General features: G+C 36.3%; 1 protein-coding gene across 5 annotated transcripts in view; it reads right to left on the bottom strand.

The window, feature by feature from the left end:
* Positions 1-18,320, bottom strand: part of foxn3 (forkhead box N3) — a 152,680-nt gene that overhangs the window by 27,273 nt on the left and 107,087 nt on the right. For all 5 annotated transcript variants that reach the window (XM_065244820.2, XM_065244825.2, XM_065244822.2 and 2 more), the window contains one exon: positions 12,196-12,263. In XM_065244820.2, the coding sequence (XP_065100892.1) occupies positions 12,196-12,263 (68 nt within the window). The remainder of the gene's footprint in view (positions 1-12,195; positions 12,264-18,320) is intronic.

The raw sequence follows: 18,320 nt of genomic DNA on the forward strand, positions 1-18,320 counted from the left end.
AATATACAGATCTACACATTAACCCTTTAACTGCCACACCAAGAAAAATGCATTTTTGCATTTGAAATTTTTTTGTTTGCATTTCTTATCTCCTTATGTCGCTAGTTAACACACTCAATGTATTTTTTTTCAAAACATCCCATCATTTTTTAAATATCGGCCTCTACGAAATGGTTGATAAGTCACTTAAAGGTATACTATAGAAGTCAGAAAATATGAACTATAATACAAATTTTTTTAAAACATAATCATAATAAAATAGTTTTGTATATTTAATCTCCTTTATTTATTGAATTAAAAAATATAAAAATATTTCAGGTTTTCATTTTAACACAGGAAATGAAAAGGTTTCTTGTTTTTAACAATAAAAAATAACTTTAAATAACAAAAATAAAGATTTTATATTCTTTCTGCATTCAAAACCTAAATTTAAAAGAAGGCAAAATATAGTAATACAATGGCATTTTAGGTTAATTTATGATTCAAGAAACACCTGTCAAGCATGGTAGTGCAACAGGATTTTTTTTATAAATAAACATTTCTTTGTAAACCAGCACTGCTGTGTAGAGTAAGCCAACATAAGAAACAGTCCTTCAAATAATATAAAACATAATTTAAGAAGTCAATTCTGATAAATAAATTATTTCCATACATTAATTATATGAATTCATTATATTTATTTCAAAAAAATATCTAGAAATGACAAAAAATACATTCTTAAGAAATTATCTCAATATATTCAATAAGAAATAACAATAGCTGTGTCATATTTATAGCTGTGAATGATCAGAAATTTATATTTCATAGCAAATAGTACTGCAGAAATGGATGATCTGAAAATATTACTTTAGCTTTTCTACATTTACCAATAAAGTGAAAAATCAACCGTTTGGTTGAGCATGTTTTTGAAAAATTATTAAAATTATATGAATGTTTTTTTTTTTAAGTAAAAAAAAAGTTAGGACTCTTACAGTGTAATATGTCAAAAAATGCTTTCCTTGCAAAATTTTAACAAGAACAGTTCACATGGCAGGAGTGATTTCTTTCTCTCTGACATCCATCTAAGAAGATGTGTTGTGACAAGTGCTGTTGATTGACACACTGACATCAAGTGAATTTTCTTGGCATAACATAGCTCAACCAAATAGTAGAGATGGCTCAATCATCTTGAGTTAAGTTAGGTACTCCTCTCAATAAAATATATGGACTCAAAATGTGCTCAACCATTTGGTCGAGCAGGCAGTTAAAAGGTTAATATGCCCATAGACGGTTGCACTGGTGTGATGTTGGACAGCAATCTATCATTCGACAGTCGAAAAAGATAGATATTAAAATAGTTGTATCTCAAACAAATATTGTCCATATCAATAGATAGCGTATTTATTCAGCTTTTAGATGATGTATTATTCTCAATTAAAATAAATGTACCCTTATGACTGGGTTTGTGGTCCAGGGTCATAATTGTGTAACTTTAGTGTTTAAAGAGAAGTGAACCTGCCCAATGATAATGCACTAAATGTATCCGTCAGCTTCTCTCCCTACAAGACCATCTTTTTCCACCCAACCCAATCTATCCTCCTCCTGTATCTCTGTCACTTCATCTTATCATCTACAGTAGCCTGACAAAAATTGAGATTTCTTCTTTCATCTGAGTCATACAGACACAATGCTTTCTTCCCCCAGTAAACGAACAGTGAGTGGGAGATGCAGAAGACGAACAGTGGGATGGAATGATGGAGAGATAGACAGACCTCAGGAAAATCTAGTTAGCATGTGTCTCATGGTGGGTTCTGGCTTATTACACTTTGGGAGACAAAAGCCCATACAATTGTACAAATTAAAGTCGTGATTAAAGGGGACCTATTTCATTGCTAAAAACAGCATTATTTTTTGCATTTAGTATAATACAATGTGTTCGTGTGGTTTATTGTAAAAAAACTTTTTATTTTCCACATACCGTACAAATTGTAGCTCCAGATTTCACTCTCTTCCTGAAACGGATCGATTTGAAAAGCTCTGTGTCCCTGATTGGCCAGCTAATCTGTATGTTGTGATTGGCCTGAATACATCTGACGTCAACAGGAAATGTGACGCTCCTTAGCATGTTTGAAAGATTCGCTTACAATGCAATGCTGACAGGAGTTCATTTACAGGCTGTGAGTCCGAAGCGGGAGGAATTATGAGAATGTCGGTCTTGTCTACATCACCAATTCCAGGAAGTAAACTGTTGCCTACAATCCGTGTGTTTGTTGTAGTCCAAGAAAATAGATTTTTACGTTGGAGACGATAACTCGTGTCATCGTTTACTTTGGGGTTTGTACCTTTTGAATATTGTTAACATGTACTAATACACACTTACACACCAAAGGAAATTTAAACGTGAATCGGACCATAGGTGCTCTTTAAGTCATATTTGTACTAAAAATCATTAGGATATTATGTGAAGATCATGTTCAGCGAAGATATTCTGTACATTTCCGACAATAAATATATCACAATTTTATTTTTGTGAGTGGATGCAGTTGCTAAGGACTTTTTGGCTAATAAAATAACAAAGGTTTAATATTATTCACTATTTATACATAAAAAAGTATTACAATTGCAAGAATCAACATGATCTCACAAATTTCCATGGTATAGTCATGCATCTCCGCATTTTTCGGTGTCCGTATGATGGACTTTCTTTTCTGTGTCAGTTTCATGTATTGGGTAGTCAATTGTTTTCCTATTTTTAAACCATTGTCGCTTTGGTTTGGGGTTGGATTTGGGGTTTGGGTTGTGTTACTTTAACTATTGGTTTATCCAATTTTTTTCGGATTTTTAAACAATTGTCACCTGGTGGTAGGGTTAGAGTTGGGTTTGGGTTAGGATGTCATTTTATGTAACAGAAAGTTATTCTAACCCCAAACCTAAGTGACAATAATAAAAAAATAGGAAAAACAATTGAGTAACCAATACGTGAAACTGACACGGACAGGAAAGTCCGTGGTACGGACACGGAAAAATGCGGAGATCCGTGACAATGACACAGATTAATGAGCAAAATTTTCCGTGACCATAACACAGAAGTTGGTGATATCAGGTTGCAAGAATTGGTCAAATTACCACCTGCTGTTAAATTTAATCCAATCTCAAATCATCCTGGAGTCCATGATAGCTCAAATGCCAGCAAAAGGGGACCAAATACAATGAAATTCTGAAATGTATATGAATTTCCAATTAGTGAATAAAAAAAAACATTTATTTAAAAAAAAGTATTTTTAGACTCTATATTCTAAACATTGTCTGTGCACCTTGCATAACCGTAGTAGATTTTACTTGCACTGCTGGAGATTCCCCAGATGTTTTTTTAACAATGCTCGAAGGTGTGTAGGTTTTGGAATGGACCCCCCATTGTTAGCATCACAGGGAAAGATGAACGCATTTCAATGTGACTCCTTAGTCATTCATGTGACTTGCGTAGCTTCAAAGCAGCCAGTGAAGAGACAGAAAGACTAAAAATGCCACAGAGAAATTACATTTTGCCTACTTAGAGAAGACAGGTAGTCATCTGTTTTACTGCGTGCTCACTTTGCAGTCTTTTTCTCAACATTTCCCTTTCAGTCGGATCGTCCAAAGTCAGAAAGTAAAAGCATATCAGGACTTTCAAGTTGAAGTTTCTTGCACCTTGAACCACATTTAACAGGTTGTTTTTGCTACTGTACCTCTGCTACACTGTAAAAAAAAAATTCCGTAGAAATTGCAGCTGGGTTGCCGGTAACTTACCGTAGATTTAAATTAATCTTTTTTACTGGCAACATTTTGTTCAAAGTTAAATGAACATTAAACATTTACAAGTCTCTGTCTTTACAGAGTAAAACTAAAAAAACAGCATCAAGCAAAACATTCTGGGAAACAAAATCTGATGCAAAAAACAGAAAAAGGTTGATGATGATTTCTGGTTCCCAGAATGCTTTGCATGAGGCTGTTATTGTATAGTTTTATTCTGTAAAGATAAAGACTTGTTAATATTTAAAATGTATTTAACTTTGATCAAACTCTTGCCAGTAAATAACATAAATTTAAATCTACGGTAAATTACCGGGAACCCAGCTGCAATAACATTGTAATTTCTACGGAATTTTTTTACAGTGTACCTTAAGACTGGTATGTAAATGTGAGCGCTAACACAGTATGTTACTCTACGCATGGTTGAGATGTTATCTCTAAAGGATGCCATTATCGTTGACCCTGAAATGAACAGCAAGGGGAACGCTAGAAAAACATGAGCGGACAAAGAGCACATACAGACACTGACATACACATGCACTACACAGTAGACGTGGCTACATATTCGAAACACGACTAAGTTTTGTCACGTCTATTCTGATACAACTCTTGTAGAACAAAGAGGAGATAAAAGAGGAAACATGCAAGATAGAAAGAGAGAGAGAAAGAAAGGCAGGCAAGAGACAGCGTTCTCGTTGTAGCACAACACTTCCAGGCGTTGAGAATAATAAGGTCTGAAAAGCATTACAGAAAGAGTACCACAGCTCTGTCCAATACTGACAGCCTTTCTTCTTTGCAAGCAAGTGACTTAGCTCTTGAATTTTAAACTGCTGAAGCTGGAAACAAATGCAATTTATCGACGGTAATTCATTAGGAATTCAACTACAAAACTTTTTCGATTTCATGATGAATGCAAAAGGCTGGTGATGATGGGAAAAGGGATTTTGTGCATGACTTTACACAAGATTTTGAGAATGATTAGAAGCTTATTTTTGCACTTATAATTTTGACCATTGGTATAAAGTCTGATCCACTCTGTAGCTGTCTTATTTACTGTCCTAAACTTACAAACAAATAACCTTTAAGAACAACAACATATGTGACCCTGAACCACAAAACCAGTCATTAGGGTTCATTTTTTAAAATTAAGATTCATACATTACCTGACATTCACATAGATAAGCTTTGATAACCATTGATTAATGATTAGTTAGGATAGGACAATATTTGGCAGAGATACAATTATTTGAAAATCTGCAATCTAAGGGTGTAAAAATCGAAATACTGAGAAAATCACCTGTAACGTTATCCACATGAAGTCTTAGCAACACATATTGGTAATGATAAACACATTTTTGATATACACTCACCTAAAGGATTTTTAGGAACACCTGTTCAATTTCATTTTTGAGCGTGGCATGGTTGTTGGTGCCAGACAGGCCAGTCTGAGTATTTCACAATCTGTTCAGTTACTGGGATTTTCACGCACAACCATTTCTAGGGATTATACAGAATGGTGTAAAAAGGAATAAAACATCCAGTATGCGACAGTCCTGTGGGTGAAAATGCCTTGTTGATGCTAGAGGTCAGAGGAGAATGGGTCGACTGATTCAAGCTGATAGAAGAGCAACTTTGACTGAAATAACCACTCATTACAACCGAGGTATGCAGCAAAGCATCTGTGAAGCCACAACATGCACAACCTTGAGGCGGATGGGCTACAACAGCAGAAGACCCCACCGGGTACCACTCATCTCCACTACAAATAGGAAAAAGAGGCTACAATTTGCATGAGCTCACCAAAATTGGACAGTTGAAGACTGGAAAAATGTTGCCTGGTCTAATGAGTCTCGATTTCTGTTGAGACATTCAGATGGTAGAGTCAGAATTTGGCGTAAACAGAATGAGAACATGGATCCATCATGCCTTGTTACCACTGTGCAGGCTGGTGGTGATGGTGTAATGGTGTGGGGGATGTTTTCTTGGCACACTTTAGGCTCCTTAGTGCCAATTGGGCATCGTTTAAATGCCACGGCTTAACTGAGCATTGTTTCTGACCATATCCATCCCTTTATGACCACCATGTACCCATCCTCTGATGGCTACTTCTAGCAGGATAATGCACAATGTCACAAAGCTCGAATCATTTCAAATTGGTTTCTTGAACATGACAATGAGTTCATTGTCCTAAAATAGTCCCCACAGTCAACAGATCTCAACCTAATAGAGCATCTTTGGGATGTGGTGGAACGGGAGCTTCGTGCCCTGGATGTGCATCCCACAAATCAACTGCAAGATGCTATCCTATCAATATGGGCCAACATTTCTAAAGAATGCTTTCAGCACCATGTTGAATCAATGCCACATAGAATTAAGGCAGTTATAAAGGTTAAAGGGGGTCAAACACAGTATTAGTATTGTGTTCCTAATAATCCTTTAGGTGAGTGTATGTACTGTAGGAAAACTTCATGATGATCTTTACTTAATATCCTAATGATTTTTGGCATAAAAATAAATACATTTATATATAAATTTTTCGAACCTTGCAAATGTTGCCAAAGTCTACAACTAATTCTTATAAAACCTGTTTCCAGAAAGTACTGTATGTAGGCCTAGATGCCAGCCAAATTGGTTTCTGCCTACTTCCATATAATTTATAGGTTATATAATTTATATATAATAAACCAATCTTAGTCATTCAAATACTAACTTTATCATTTTTAGACTGCGGATAGAGCTTGGGAATATGCTTGCATTTGTAATGCATATGTCACAACACATCAAGCGTTTTAGTCATGTTGTCCTCATGATGTTCTCTAACAACCCATAAGGTCCCATTGAGTCACAGGGAGAACAAGTGCACTCTGGGTCACTGCAGCATCTACTTCAAAAACCATTCTTCCTCTTGTCTCATTACTGTCATGTCAAACAAAAAATTAAGAATATATATAATAAACAAATGAAAAATAAAAATGTTCTTACTTTCACCCTCATGTTGTTTTAATCCATATTACATTTTTTTTCCCGATTGTCAGGTAGCTCATATTCCTTGCTATAATTACAATTACAGGGCTGTGATATGGCTCATTTCACCAATTGAGCAATAGGAGCACATTTGTTTTGCACAATTTGTAAAAAAGGCTCCGGTCTCTCCCCAAAAGAACTTCAGAGGTGCTACTCAACATGAAGAGGTTGGGGAAGAGCAAAAGAGGGGGCTTTATTTGGATCGTTTTCCATGAAGTGTCAAAAGGGCTTCCACAATCCCCAAATCAATCCCGACCTACTGTTAACTGTGCGAGAGGTGAGAGGTGCTTAGCAGCGATAAAGTGTGTGAAAACAACAGAGAGAAGAGAGAGAAAATGAGGGAGAAAGAGGGTGTGTAAGAGAGAGATAGAAAGCAGTGATGGCTAGTTTTGCAAAATAAATGAAAAGATAAATCTCACTGGCAATCTCTTATTAAACACGTATTAGTCCGACTTCAGTTGGTCTTTGTGTGGTTTTGTGTTTGTCTTCTCTGTCAGTAAACCGCCTGCTCAACTCTAATAAAAGGTCTGGATATGGGCCAGCAGTCACAATGAATATAAAACACACTCCCATGCTACTACATTAAATTACCATAAGCTTTGGGTATAACAAGACCTGATGCTAGCTGCATATGACTTTTAGCAGCAAACTTTTAACATTTAGGCATTTGCCAAACTCTTTTGTTCAAAGCAGAAGTGCCACACACACGTCCTTACAAGTGAAGCCAAAACATTTTCGATCGGCCCTGGTGGCTGATTCATTTTGATTCATTCATAAAAATAGGGCCCTGTAAAATCAGTTTTATTTTTTCCCAAATTCCGTAATTTTATTCAAAATTTTGTTTTGTCCGTTTTCATTTTTGCAAATTCCGTTTTGTCTGTTTTAATTTTTGGCAATTTTTTTACCCTTTACTGTAATTTTATTCATAAAAAGAGTGTGCCTTTAATGATAATTATTAACTCTTTCACCGCCAGCGTTTAAAAAAAAAGCTGCCAGCCAGCGCCAGCGTTTTTCATGATTTTCACCAAAGTTTAATGCCTTCCAGAAAATGTTCTTCTTTAAATATATAAACATACAATATACCAAATGAAAGAACAGACCCTCTGCTTTCAAACAAAAAAAACCCCGTTTCATCCTACCTTCAGTGGTTCTTTTGTAATCAGCTTTTGAATATGGGTAGGTTTCTGCAAAAACACCACATTTTGAGCAAAAATCAGAGATAGTTCCATTTTTGTGATGGACTTTTCATAGAGATCCCATTCAGAGCGATCTTTAAAACAGACACGGACAGCCGCTTGCCATAGGGCAATACTTCCGGGTTTAAAAAGTTGCGGAAGGGCGCCACCTGGTGGATAATAGCGGTATTGTGGAAAGACGGAAAATCTCGTCATTGGCAGGGAAGCGTTTTTTCTTCGTCAATGGCGGCGAAAGAGTTAAAATTTACACAAATACAATAGGAATAAATTTATTGAGGTAACATTTTTTCACATTCCCTGTTTGCAGTAGGGCTGCGCCACGATGCAGATGATTATATTTTAAATGCGAGGGATAGTTTGCCTCAGCTCGCTTGAAAGCAAAAAAATGAACAAATACATGAGGATTTGTGTTCGGACTACGGACAGATGCGAGTGCGAGTGCACGTTAGAGAGGTGCAGTGAGACAGACGTGGATGAAAGAGTGCATGTATCTTTGGGCTCCCAGTGAACAGAATGTTGACAAAACTTACAAAATAACAGTTCTCCGGTCACATAAGAGTCATGTGGTGCTTAGTGTCGAATTTATTAATTTTTTCACTGACGAAAAGCCGCTTCGCCATGGTTTCAGTGTTTTGGAAGGGGTCTGAAATGATGGGAGGGTGTGTGACGCCCAGATTTGCTTACCCCGGTCTGCATTTCCCCTAGACATATGTTCTTCTCTCACACAAAAACAGAATTTTATTCAAAATATGTAAAATTACGAGAAATTCCGTGTTAACACTAGATTCTGTGTTAATTTGCCAATTCCGCGATTCCGTCCGCGATTCCGTGATCACGGAAATTATAGGTCCCTATAAAAGTCCCACACTGCATCTTTAAGTTGGCTATTAGATGCTTTTGAAAAGGGGTGTGATGACTTGATTTGTGTGTTTGTTATTGAGTCAAACCAGAAAATGTGTGGGGCCTTGATACTACTGCTCCACGTCACGATCAGTCCTGCGCAGACTCTCTGGCTCCAAATGACGTCATTGGCACAAAATGTAAGCGAGCATTTTAAAATATTTTGGCTTCCTTTATTACAAAAAAGTCTATGTAGTAGACACGTCGTCCATCTTTTTTTACACTCTATGGTTCAAAGCAACTAACTGTGCAAGGTACACAGTTTATTTTGCATGTTCCCTGAGATCGAATACATGACCTTTGCGCTGCTAAAGCAATGCTCTACCAGTAACACAGGTATGACCAAGTTTTGAAAAAACATACATATTAATTACACGACTCCGAGAAGTGCCAGCACGAGAAGACAAACAGAGAGCAATGCGCTTGCTCAGCACATGATTAGCTTTTGTTAACAATTGTTCAGACATTGCTCCTTGTTTTACTATCTCTTGTACCTTCTTGTAACACGTTTCACACTCATCTGCCTCTTTAAAATGATTATTCTGCTCTAATAACTTTTACTGTCTTCTAAAACCTCCTAATAATATAATATCTAGATGAAAATGCTGAGTTATTTTCAACCCAGCGTTCGGTAAAAAAGGGACGAAGCCAGCTGTTAGAATAAATATTTATATTTGACCCAACAATGGGTTTAAACAACCCAGCATAAATTAAATTACTGATTTTTGAAGTATTTTGTAGCTGTAACTTATGCTTTAATAGCTCTGGAAAAACATAAATAAAGTCTCCTTTAATGTTAAGAATAGTATTTTTGTTTATGCGAAAGTAGCTTAGCCAAGGGCACAGTACATCCAAACCGAACACGCGCTAGTGTGCGTTAGCACTTCTGAGCTCAGCAGATGTCCCTCCTACAAGCGTGGCAGCCGTCGCAGGTGTATCGCTGTCACCTCCCCACGCGTCAGATAATATCACAGCCACAAAAGAGTTTACAAAACACGAAGCTAACTGCCAATTACACTGTGCAAGTCGCCGCCTGTACATGCATCTCTATTCAGCGCTGGAAAGAGGGTGTGTTATAAATTTTCGATGACATTTCGAGCGTGTTTAAGGGGGTGATGTTGTTGTGAACCTTTCCGAGGAGCGGCATAACTAACCAGCCAGGTCTTTCTTTTTCAGGGCATCTCGCATGCATCAGATACTCATTAATGGAGCGGAGGATTTATGTAACTAAACAAAAGCTGAATAATGATCAAACCGTGCAAAGGCACAAATCATCCAGGCAGAGTTGCTTTACAGCGCTAGGTGGTGAATGTCTGCTAGGCATTGGACTGCCTCACGTATCGCACCTCGGATGGAAAGCATATTCATAATAACAGCTCTCGCACCGCTCATCCATTAGTGGGCTGCTTTAAATGCCAACAGGTTAATTAAATCTCTGATTACTGTGATTCACGCATGAATCTAATCCCAAGAATACATATGGAAGGAGAGAGATTTAAAAATGGAAATCGGAAACATTTCAAAATATTCATGACAATGAAACATATGCTTTGAAACAAACCAGGCGTCAGTCAAAGTCTCTTACAATATGTTTTGGTAAGGATTAATTTCTTTCACATTGTAGGTGGGTGATTCTCACGAAATCCAGATTTAGAAAACGTCCAGATTTTTTTTAAAAGCCCTTGAAGCCAATTTTTTTGCAAGTATAAGATTAAGGTCTGAACTTACTATAACCATTATTTTTAAAGGATTTAAAAAATATTTCCTATAGAATTATTAAATTTTTCTAAGATTATCATTATCAAAAATGATCATTACCGCAACATGATATTACATTAAATTATGCATTTACAAACTCATGTTTCGGTAATGAGAACTATTTTTTTTACTTTTATCTGGAGAGAAAAAATAAGAACTGCTTACCTGGTAGCCATCTTGAGTATCACAATCAATTATATCCCTTACAACTATTTTTTTTTAAATGTTAGTTCCTTGAGGGCTTAAACAATGATTGAAAATTGTTGCGGAGGAAGAGAAAATTGGTCTTGGACACATTTATATTCCTTATTATTGTCTCTACATTTACCAATGATCACCAAATACCACGTTTCTTTACTGTAAATGTTTATAGTATAACATGCACTGAAACTTTTTTTTTACTTTTTAATTATAAATATTTCCATGTCAAAGAACCCAAATCCAGTCATGGACATATTGCGGTAATGAAAATTTTCCCCTTAAATGAACAAAATTGGTTTGTATGATGTCATTTGAAATCATGTGCAAAATAGTACATAAGGAGATGTTTGTAACTGCATGGTTCTTATTTTGATACTCTTACTTTGCATTTACTTTTTTTATCAAAATGTTTCATGACAGCTCATAAGTCTAATTTCGCGAGAATCACCCAGGTGCATTAAATATGAATTTAATACAAATTTATTTCAGTGTCTACTGGGCTGCTTCAAGTGGAAGTCAATAATTCAACCACATGTATCGTAGCCACAGGGTCTTAATCTGGATATAATTGTTAAGAGAAAGACTAGTAAAATGGAAAAGATGGATGCATGGCTTGGCAGTTTTGGGTTTGAACTTGCATTGTGAGCTAATGCATCATCTTTCAATCTTTATCAGCAAAAGTCAATATTCATATCTAAGCAACAAACAGAAGGTTAATAGTATTTACAATACTGTACTGTAGTTTATTAGCAGCAGACTGTGTTTTAAACTCTGAAGGCCTTTCAACATTACTTACTGCTACCTTTCTTTAAACAAACAGAAACCATGTGATTGTTATCGTGATATTTAGTCTCTACAAGAAGATACGGATGAAAAGTGCACGGCAACCCATCCAATGCCCGGTCTGCTGAGGGTAATAAGTTATACAAGTTATACTTTCTTGCACCTTTTACTATGAATAAAGCACACAATACACATGAACAGTTCAAATGCCCAATGATGATAAACCCACAAGCCCCTTTCTGAAAGATAAAAAGCATTCTCTGGATTACAGGATGATAAAAAAAGAGACTGAAAACCTGAACGTTTGCCAGAACCACAATTCCAAAATAAGAAGAAGTGAGAAAAAATGCTCTCATATGTGAAGCAGCTCTATTAAAAACAGAGGAATTCGGTTAATTCTTTTAGGAGCTAGCCACGTACATGGATATGATGCTTTTGTTTAGAGAAAGGCTTGTTTAGAAAGAATGCAAATAAACATCTTCACCTCTTCTCAATAAAGAAAAAAAGACTCAGTGGAACCAAAAACACATGAAAAACAACAATATGGTAAGAGATGTCACACTACCTTGCAGGAGGACTCCCTTGTTTTTTCTGTAAAAGGGACTTCCTGGCCATATTGGAGGACTGGACATACTGTAAAAAGAGAAACGATAGAGAATATTTCAAAAGTGAAAAAACACATGGTGTACAACTGACATATTGATTGAATATTGAATAAATCCAGAAAAAACAGAGAGCATTAAAGGGACACTCCACTTTTTTAAAAATAGGCTCATTTTCCAGCCCTCCTAGAGTTAAACATTTGATTTTTACCATTTTGGAATCCATTCAGCTGATCTCTGGGTCTGGCGCTAGCTCTTTTAGCATAGCTTAGCATTATCCAATGAATCTGATTAAACCATTAGCATCATGCTAAAAGATAACCAGAGTTTTGAATTTTTTTAGTTAAAACTCTTGACTCTTCTGTAGTTACATCGTGCACTAAGACCGACCGAAAATTAAAAGTTGCAATTTTCTAAGCCGATATGGCTATGAACTATACTCTCATTCCAGCGTTATAATCAAGGACTTTGCTGTCGTAACATGGCTACAGCAGGTGCAATGATATCACGCAGCGCCTGAAAATAGTCCCCTTGGTAACTTTCAATAGCAGGGGACTAATTTCGGGCGATGCCTAATATCATTACTCCTGCTTCACCCATGGTACGGCAGCAAATTCCTCGATTATTAAACCGGAATGGGAGTTTAGTTCTTAGCCATATCGGCCTAGAAAATCACAACTTTTAATTTTACGTCCGTCTTAGTACACAATGTAACTACAGAAGAGTCAAGTTTTAAATAGGAAAATATATTGAAACTCTTTGGTTATTTTTTGAGCCTGATGCTAATGGTCTAATCAGATTCAATGGATTATGCTAAGCTATGATAAAATAGGTACCGCCAGACCCGTAGATCGTCTGAATGGATTCCAAAACTGTAAAAATCAAGTGTTTAACTCTAGAGGAGCTGGAAAATGAGCCTTTAAAAAAAAATAGTGTCCCTTTAAAAGATAACAAGTGTTTATGTGTGTGTGTGTGTGTGTGTGTGTGTGTGTGTGTGTGTGTGTGTGTGTGAGAGAGAGATCCAATCAGACTGAATTTAACTCAATCCTAATGTATTATAATGTATAATTTAGTTAACGGTACCCAGTGACTTCCAAAGTAATTTCCTACTATGCATGTGGATGTACCGTCAACTTTGTGGTGACGCATCATTTATCAAAATATTTTCTTTTGTGTTTAACAAAATAAAGACACTCATACAGGTTTAGAAAAACATAAGGATAAGTAAACGATGACAGATTTCTCATTTTGATGTGAACTATCCCTATGGATGGCAAAAAGAACTTGGATATAACTTAAATTTAATTTTAGTGTTACTACAAATAAATTATTTCACCCAATATCTGTGTGATATGTGTCTGTCTGTTTATTTATCTGTACATACATTTTATTTACATTTTCATACATACTTTACATACATTTTTCTGTTTTACACAAACATTTTGTGGACTTGAAAACGCAAACTATATGGGGCAGTTTCCCAGACAGGGTTAATGCTAGTCCTAGACTAAAATGCATGTTTGAGTTGCTTTAACTTAAAAACACCTTGTTCGGTGACATTTTTGTCTCTCAGGATGCACACCTGTAGTGTTTTTTGTAAGGTATGTTTGTAAAAAAAAATGTTTAAATGACCTACTATAAATAAGGCCTACTAGAAATATAAACTTTTATTTTATTATTGTCTCAAAAATGAGATTTCGTGAGAACTGTCATGTCATGCGCATTACATGTTCAAACACCATGTGACATCGCCAACTACTGGCCTTGGCATGCATAACTCAGTGATACATAAAAACAGAAATAATTTTCGCCAAAGGGATAATTTTCTCCTCCTCACACTTTTCAGTTTTTGTACAACGTTGTTGTTGTGTAAATGTGCTCGTTGTGTGCCCCAATTTTTAAGTCACTTTGACGTTGCATTATAGTTAGGAAAGATTGTCTATGTAAGCAGCAGGCAGTGAAGCAGCTTCCTAAATTTTGCAACAGAGCTATGATATTCTGGCAGAGCTTTTGTTAACTATGGTACATTTCTCTCCCACACATTTAACAAAGAGAAACCACATGAATTTAAGCAAGAGAGTTTACACAAAGCATTTGCTGACCAAGTAAACAAAACGCTTACACAATGTTTAGATGTAACTCCGCACCAACATAATCATTATGTCCATTTTCAAACTGGGCGCTCGTAGTTTTAATCATTACTTTCTCCTGGTGAGATGATAGGGTGGCTCAGGTGATTGTCTACTAAACTTCAGCATACAGCTGCGCAGCAGGAAACTCCTTAGATAAATTACACGCTCCTGATTGGTGGGACTGCTGATTTCTTTATTCCTTTATTTACTTCTATTACAGGTTTTAAAAAGTCCCATTTGACCATGTCTGCAATGAAGAGGCAATAAACTACAGAGCTGTCAAAAATAGAGTCAGACTGACTTCACATATGAAAGTTATTGATTTTTCCAGGTGATCATGGGGTCCTTTGGAGAGAGAGGTCAACAGGTCTTTAGAAGTGGTGGAAAGAAGATAGAAGTACATGTAAGAGTCAGGATGTGTGTACAAACTCGATGGAGTCTTAAGCCCTTTTCACACAGAAATTCCGTAAAATACACGTAAAATGAATCCTGGATTTTTCCGGAATAGTTAGATTTTTTTTCATTCACACTGCCAAGTTTACCCGGCATGTGACGGTCCCGGAAAGACACGCGACCTATTGAAAGTCCCGCCCTCTCTTCTACGCAGCGTCTGAAGTTTGCATATTATATATTATTTCTCTCTCCAGAAACAACTCGCGTGCATTTTTGTTTATGATAAGACTACAAAGGAGCGCGTGAACGCACAGTTCTATTCTGGTGAATGCAGTGGTGTAGTCTAGATTTTTGTAGTGAGTATACTGTGATTTTTCCCTCTCACCCTTATGCTTACTCGTCCTAGCGCGACACCTCATAAGCACCACCACACTCACAGATGCATAGATATTCATGTAACTAAGAGCATTCTGAAAGTGTACTCATAACACATAAACTGAATGTGTTATCAACATGTCAGTTTATTATAAGAAAAAAAGACTTTAACAGCCAATGGGTTTACAGCTGGGGAAACTGGACTGATTTTTAGACTGGTTTAGTGTTAATCAACATCTAACTCGGGGACAAAAGTTATTTAACTGTTAATTAAAATTAAATAAATCTTCAATCTGTGGCTAACACATGCATTAAAGGAGAAAAAATATTAAATTCTTTCAATAGCTATTATCTGACAACTATTGATAACATTACCATGTGTAATTTAATGGTGTAAATGTTTTTAATTAATACACATTTAAGATGACCATGAATTAACTCTAATTTGCATAGTCATTGATATAAAAGCTTATTTTTGCATATAATATAAGCATTGTCTAAAAATGAAAATAGGCTTATACATAATTATTATTACAAGACCATCATGTAGCCTAATATTAGACACCCAAACCAAACAGAAGTTTAAGATCATATACATCTTGAACGTAGATATATAAATGAACACAGAGAAGGGAAGTTTAACACTGTGAAGCACAAGCAAACATGCAGAGGAACTGAAGGCAGCTAAAAACCATCAGGGTATAATCACGGGCTTATTTTATTGCATTTGGAGCCTTACCTCTAGATAAAGTAATAAACTGGACTGATGATTTAAATGTTGTTTACTCACATGTGCGTTGTAAACTCTATGGATTTTATGTTGCAGCACTCGTTCACTTCTCTGGACTGTTTGTTTACAGTGTCGCGTGAGCAGCTACACTGTAGGTTCGACTTCATTTGGCGCTAAGCAGACCTCTTGGTGATGTCAAAGTACCGCGAGAGCGAGTCAAATCAGATTTCTCCATGTGATAACTGGAGTCTCTCTCGCGGTACTTTGCTGTCACTCGCCAGTCTGCTCCCCAGTTACTTTCGCGTCACTATAGTAATCTGATTTCATAGAAATTCATACGCCGATCGGATCGCGCAGTTTGGCATGAAGTATATAGCCTAATATGTATTTCAACCCGCTAAAGTAGCAAGTGTAGCATGCTAATGGTCAATGCTTCACATCTATATTATGACTAAACTTTAAAAATGTCACAAAACCATGCTGTTACGCATCCTCGCGCTATTTTTAGTGGGTATACGGAAATCCTTGACAATTTCTAGTGGGTATACGGCGTATACCTGCGTATCACGTAGACTACACCACTGGGTGAATGATCTCAGCTTCAGAGTGGATATTTGAAAAGCTCCCTGATTTCTGCTTTGATACAGTTTTCAGACATTTCTCATCGTGATTGTTTATATGCATTTAAAACCCGCATTTTGAGGAGCTGAACGATATTGTTGAGATGACATGCGGGTATTTTCGTTTATTATAGCTCAAATGAGCACGTGACGCGATATTCTTTTATGCTGCTGAATGATCTCCGTTTCAACGCAGTAAGTAACGAGCTAACTTACCTGATATCTGCTTCAGTCCAGTTTGCTGACAATTCTCGTAGTGAATGTTGTAAATCCCTCATTTTAAAGAGTTGAACCAACTTCATGTTGCCATGACACGCGCGTCCTCACTACGGCACGTGCGTCATTGTTTATGCGTCTCATATATCATTTCCTGATAACTGCTTCAATCTAGTTTGCAACATTTCTCGTGGTGAATGTTTATATGCATGTTATCTCTCGTTGTAAGGAGCTGAACCATAACTTGTGTTGTGATGATGACGCGCGCGTCCTCACTTCGACACGCCCATTACTGCATTCTTGCGGCTTCTTGTTCACACAGAGGGTTACCCGTGTATCTTACTAGGTCCTCTTTCCGGCAACGATCCCAGAAGATTAACGGAACGAGTTTTTGTTCACACAGACGCTTGTCTGGCAATTTTACGGGTATTTTCTGGGACCAGAAAAAATACAGTAGGACACAAGACGCTTGTGTCCTACTGTATTCCTCATTTAGTGCACTCAGTTTAGTATGCTTTACAAACATCACAATAAAAATATTGAATGGTTATATTTTACTATAAGGTTTTATGCAATACCAGTAGTTAAAGAATTCTAAATTCTGAACCAACAATGAACAATTCCTTTCATAGCAATTATAATATTGATCCACACTTTAAAAATGCTGGGTTATTTTTTTAAACCAACGTTGGGTCAGAAAGGGACAAACCCAACCCGATGGGTTGTAATTTAACCTATAATGGACCTATACCCATTATTGGGTCAAATTTATACATGTTTTGGGTTACTTTTAACCCAACAGCTAGGGTTGTTCATGTTTGAGCTAAGACTGGGTTAAAAATAACCCAGCATTTTAGAGTGCATGTTTATTTATAAGTATACTTAGTTGTTAGTTAATTTTTGTTCATGATGTGTTATGTATCATACAAAAAAGGAAATGCGCAACACTTTTTGCGTTCTCAGGACCTTTTTATGCCTACTGTGCCAAAGACTCGTACGGAAAAGGGAAAGAAGGCATTTCTGTATTTTGCACCTTCATAACATGTTTCAATAGGACTTGAAACTCACTGAATTAATATCGCTAAACACATTTTTGCTTTTAGTTTTTTGTGTATTGTCTGTGTCCAGTGTTGGGGGTAACGCATTACAAGTAACGGGCATTAAGTAATAATATTACTTTTCTGAAGTATCGAGTAAAGTAACACATTACTTTATAAATGTACACATTCATATTTATGTTACCTTTTTAAAAAAGTAATGGGAGTTACTTTTCAGTTTAATTAATTCAATTTAAAAATAAAATAATGTACTGGATTAACATATTAACGTCAAATTACGCACTCTGTGCGCCTGAGCGGGAACAGTTGGAGTCATTTTTTGAGCTTGACATTTTTGCCGTCATAAAAAACACCTGCAAGGCCTGAAAGAGATCAAGCCTCAGCCAAGTAAGAAAAAGTAACGCAAAAGTAACTTAAAAGTAACATAAGCATTACTTTCTATGAAAAGTAACTAAGTAACACAATTAGTTACTTTTTTGGGGAGTAACTTAATATTGTAATGCATTACTTTTAAAAGTAACTTTATCCAACACTGTCTGTACCAATGACTTGCAAAAAAAGGTT

The sequence above is a fragment of the Paramisgurnus dabryanus genome, chromosome 17 (genome assembly GCF_030506205.2).
Source record: "Paramisgurnus dabryanus chromosome 17, PD_genome_1.1, whole genome shotgun sequence".
Lineage (NCBI taxonomy): Eukaryota > Metazoa > Chordata > Actinopteri > Cypriniformes > Cobitidae > Paramisgurnus > Paramisgurnus dabryanus.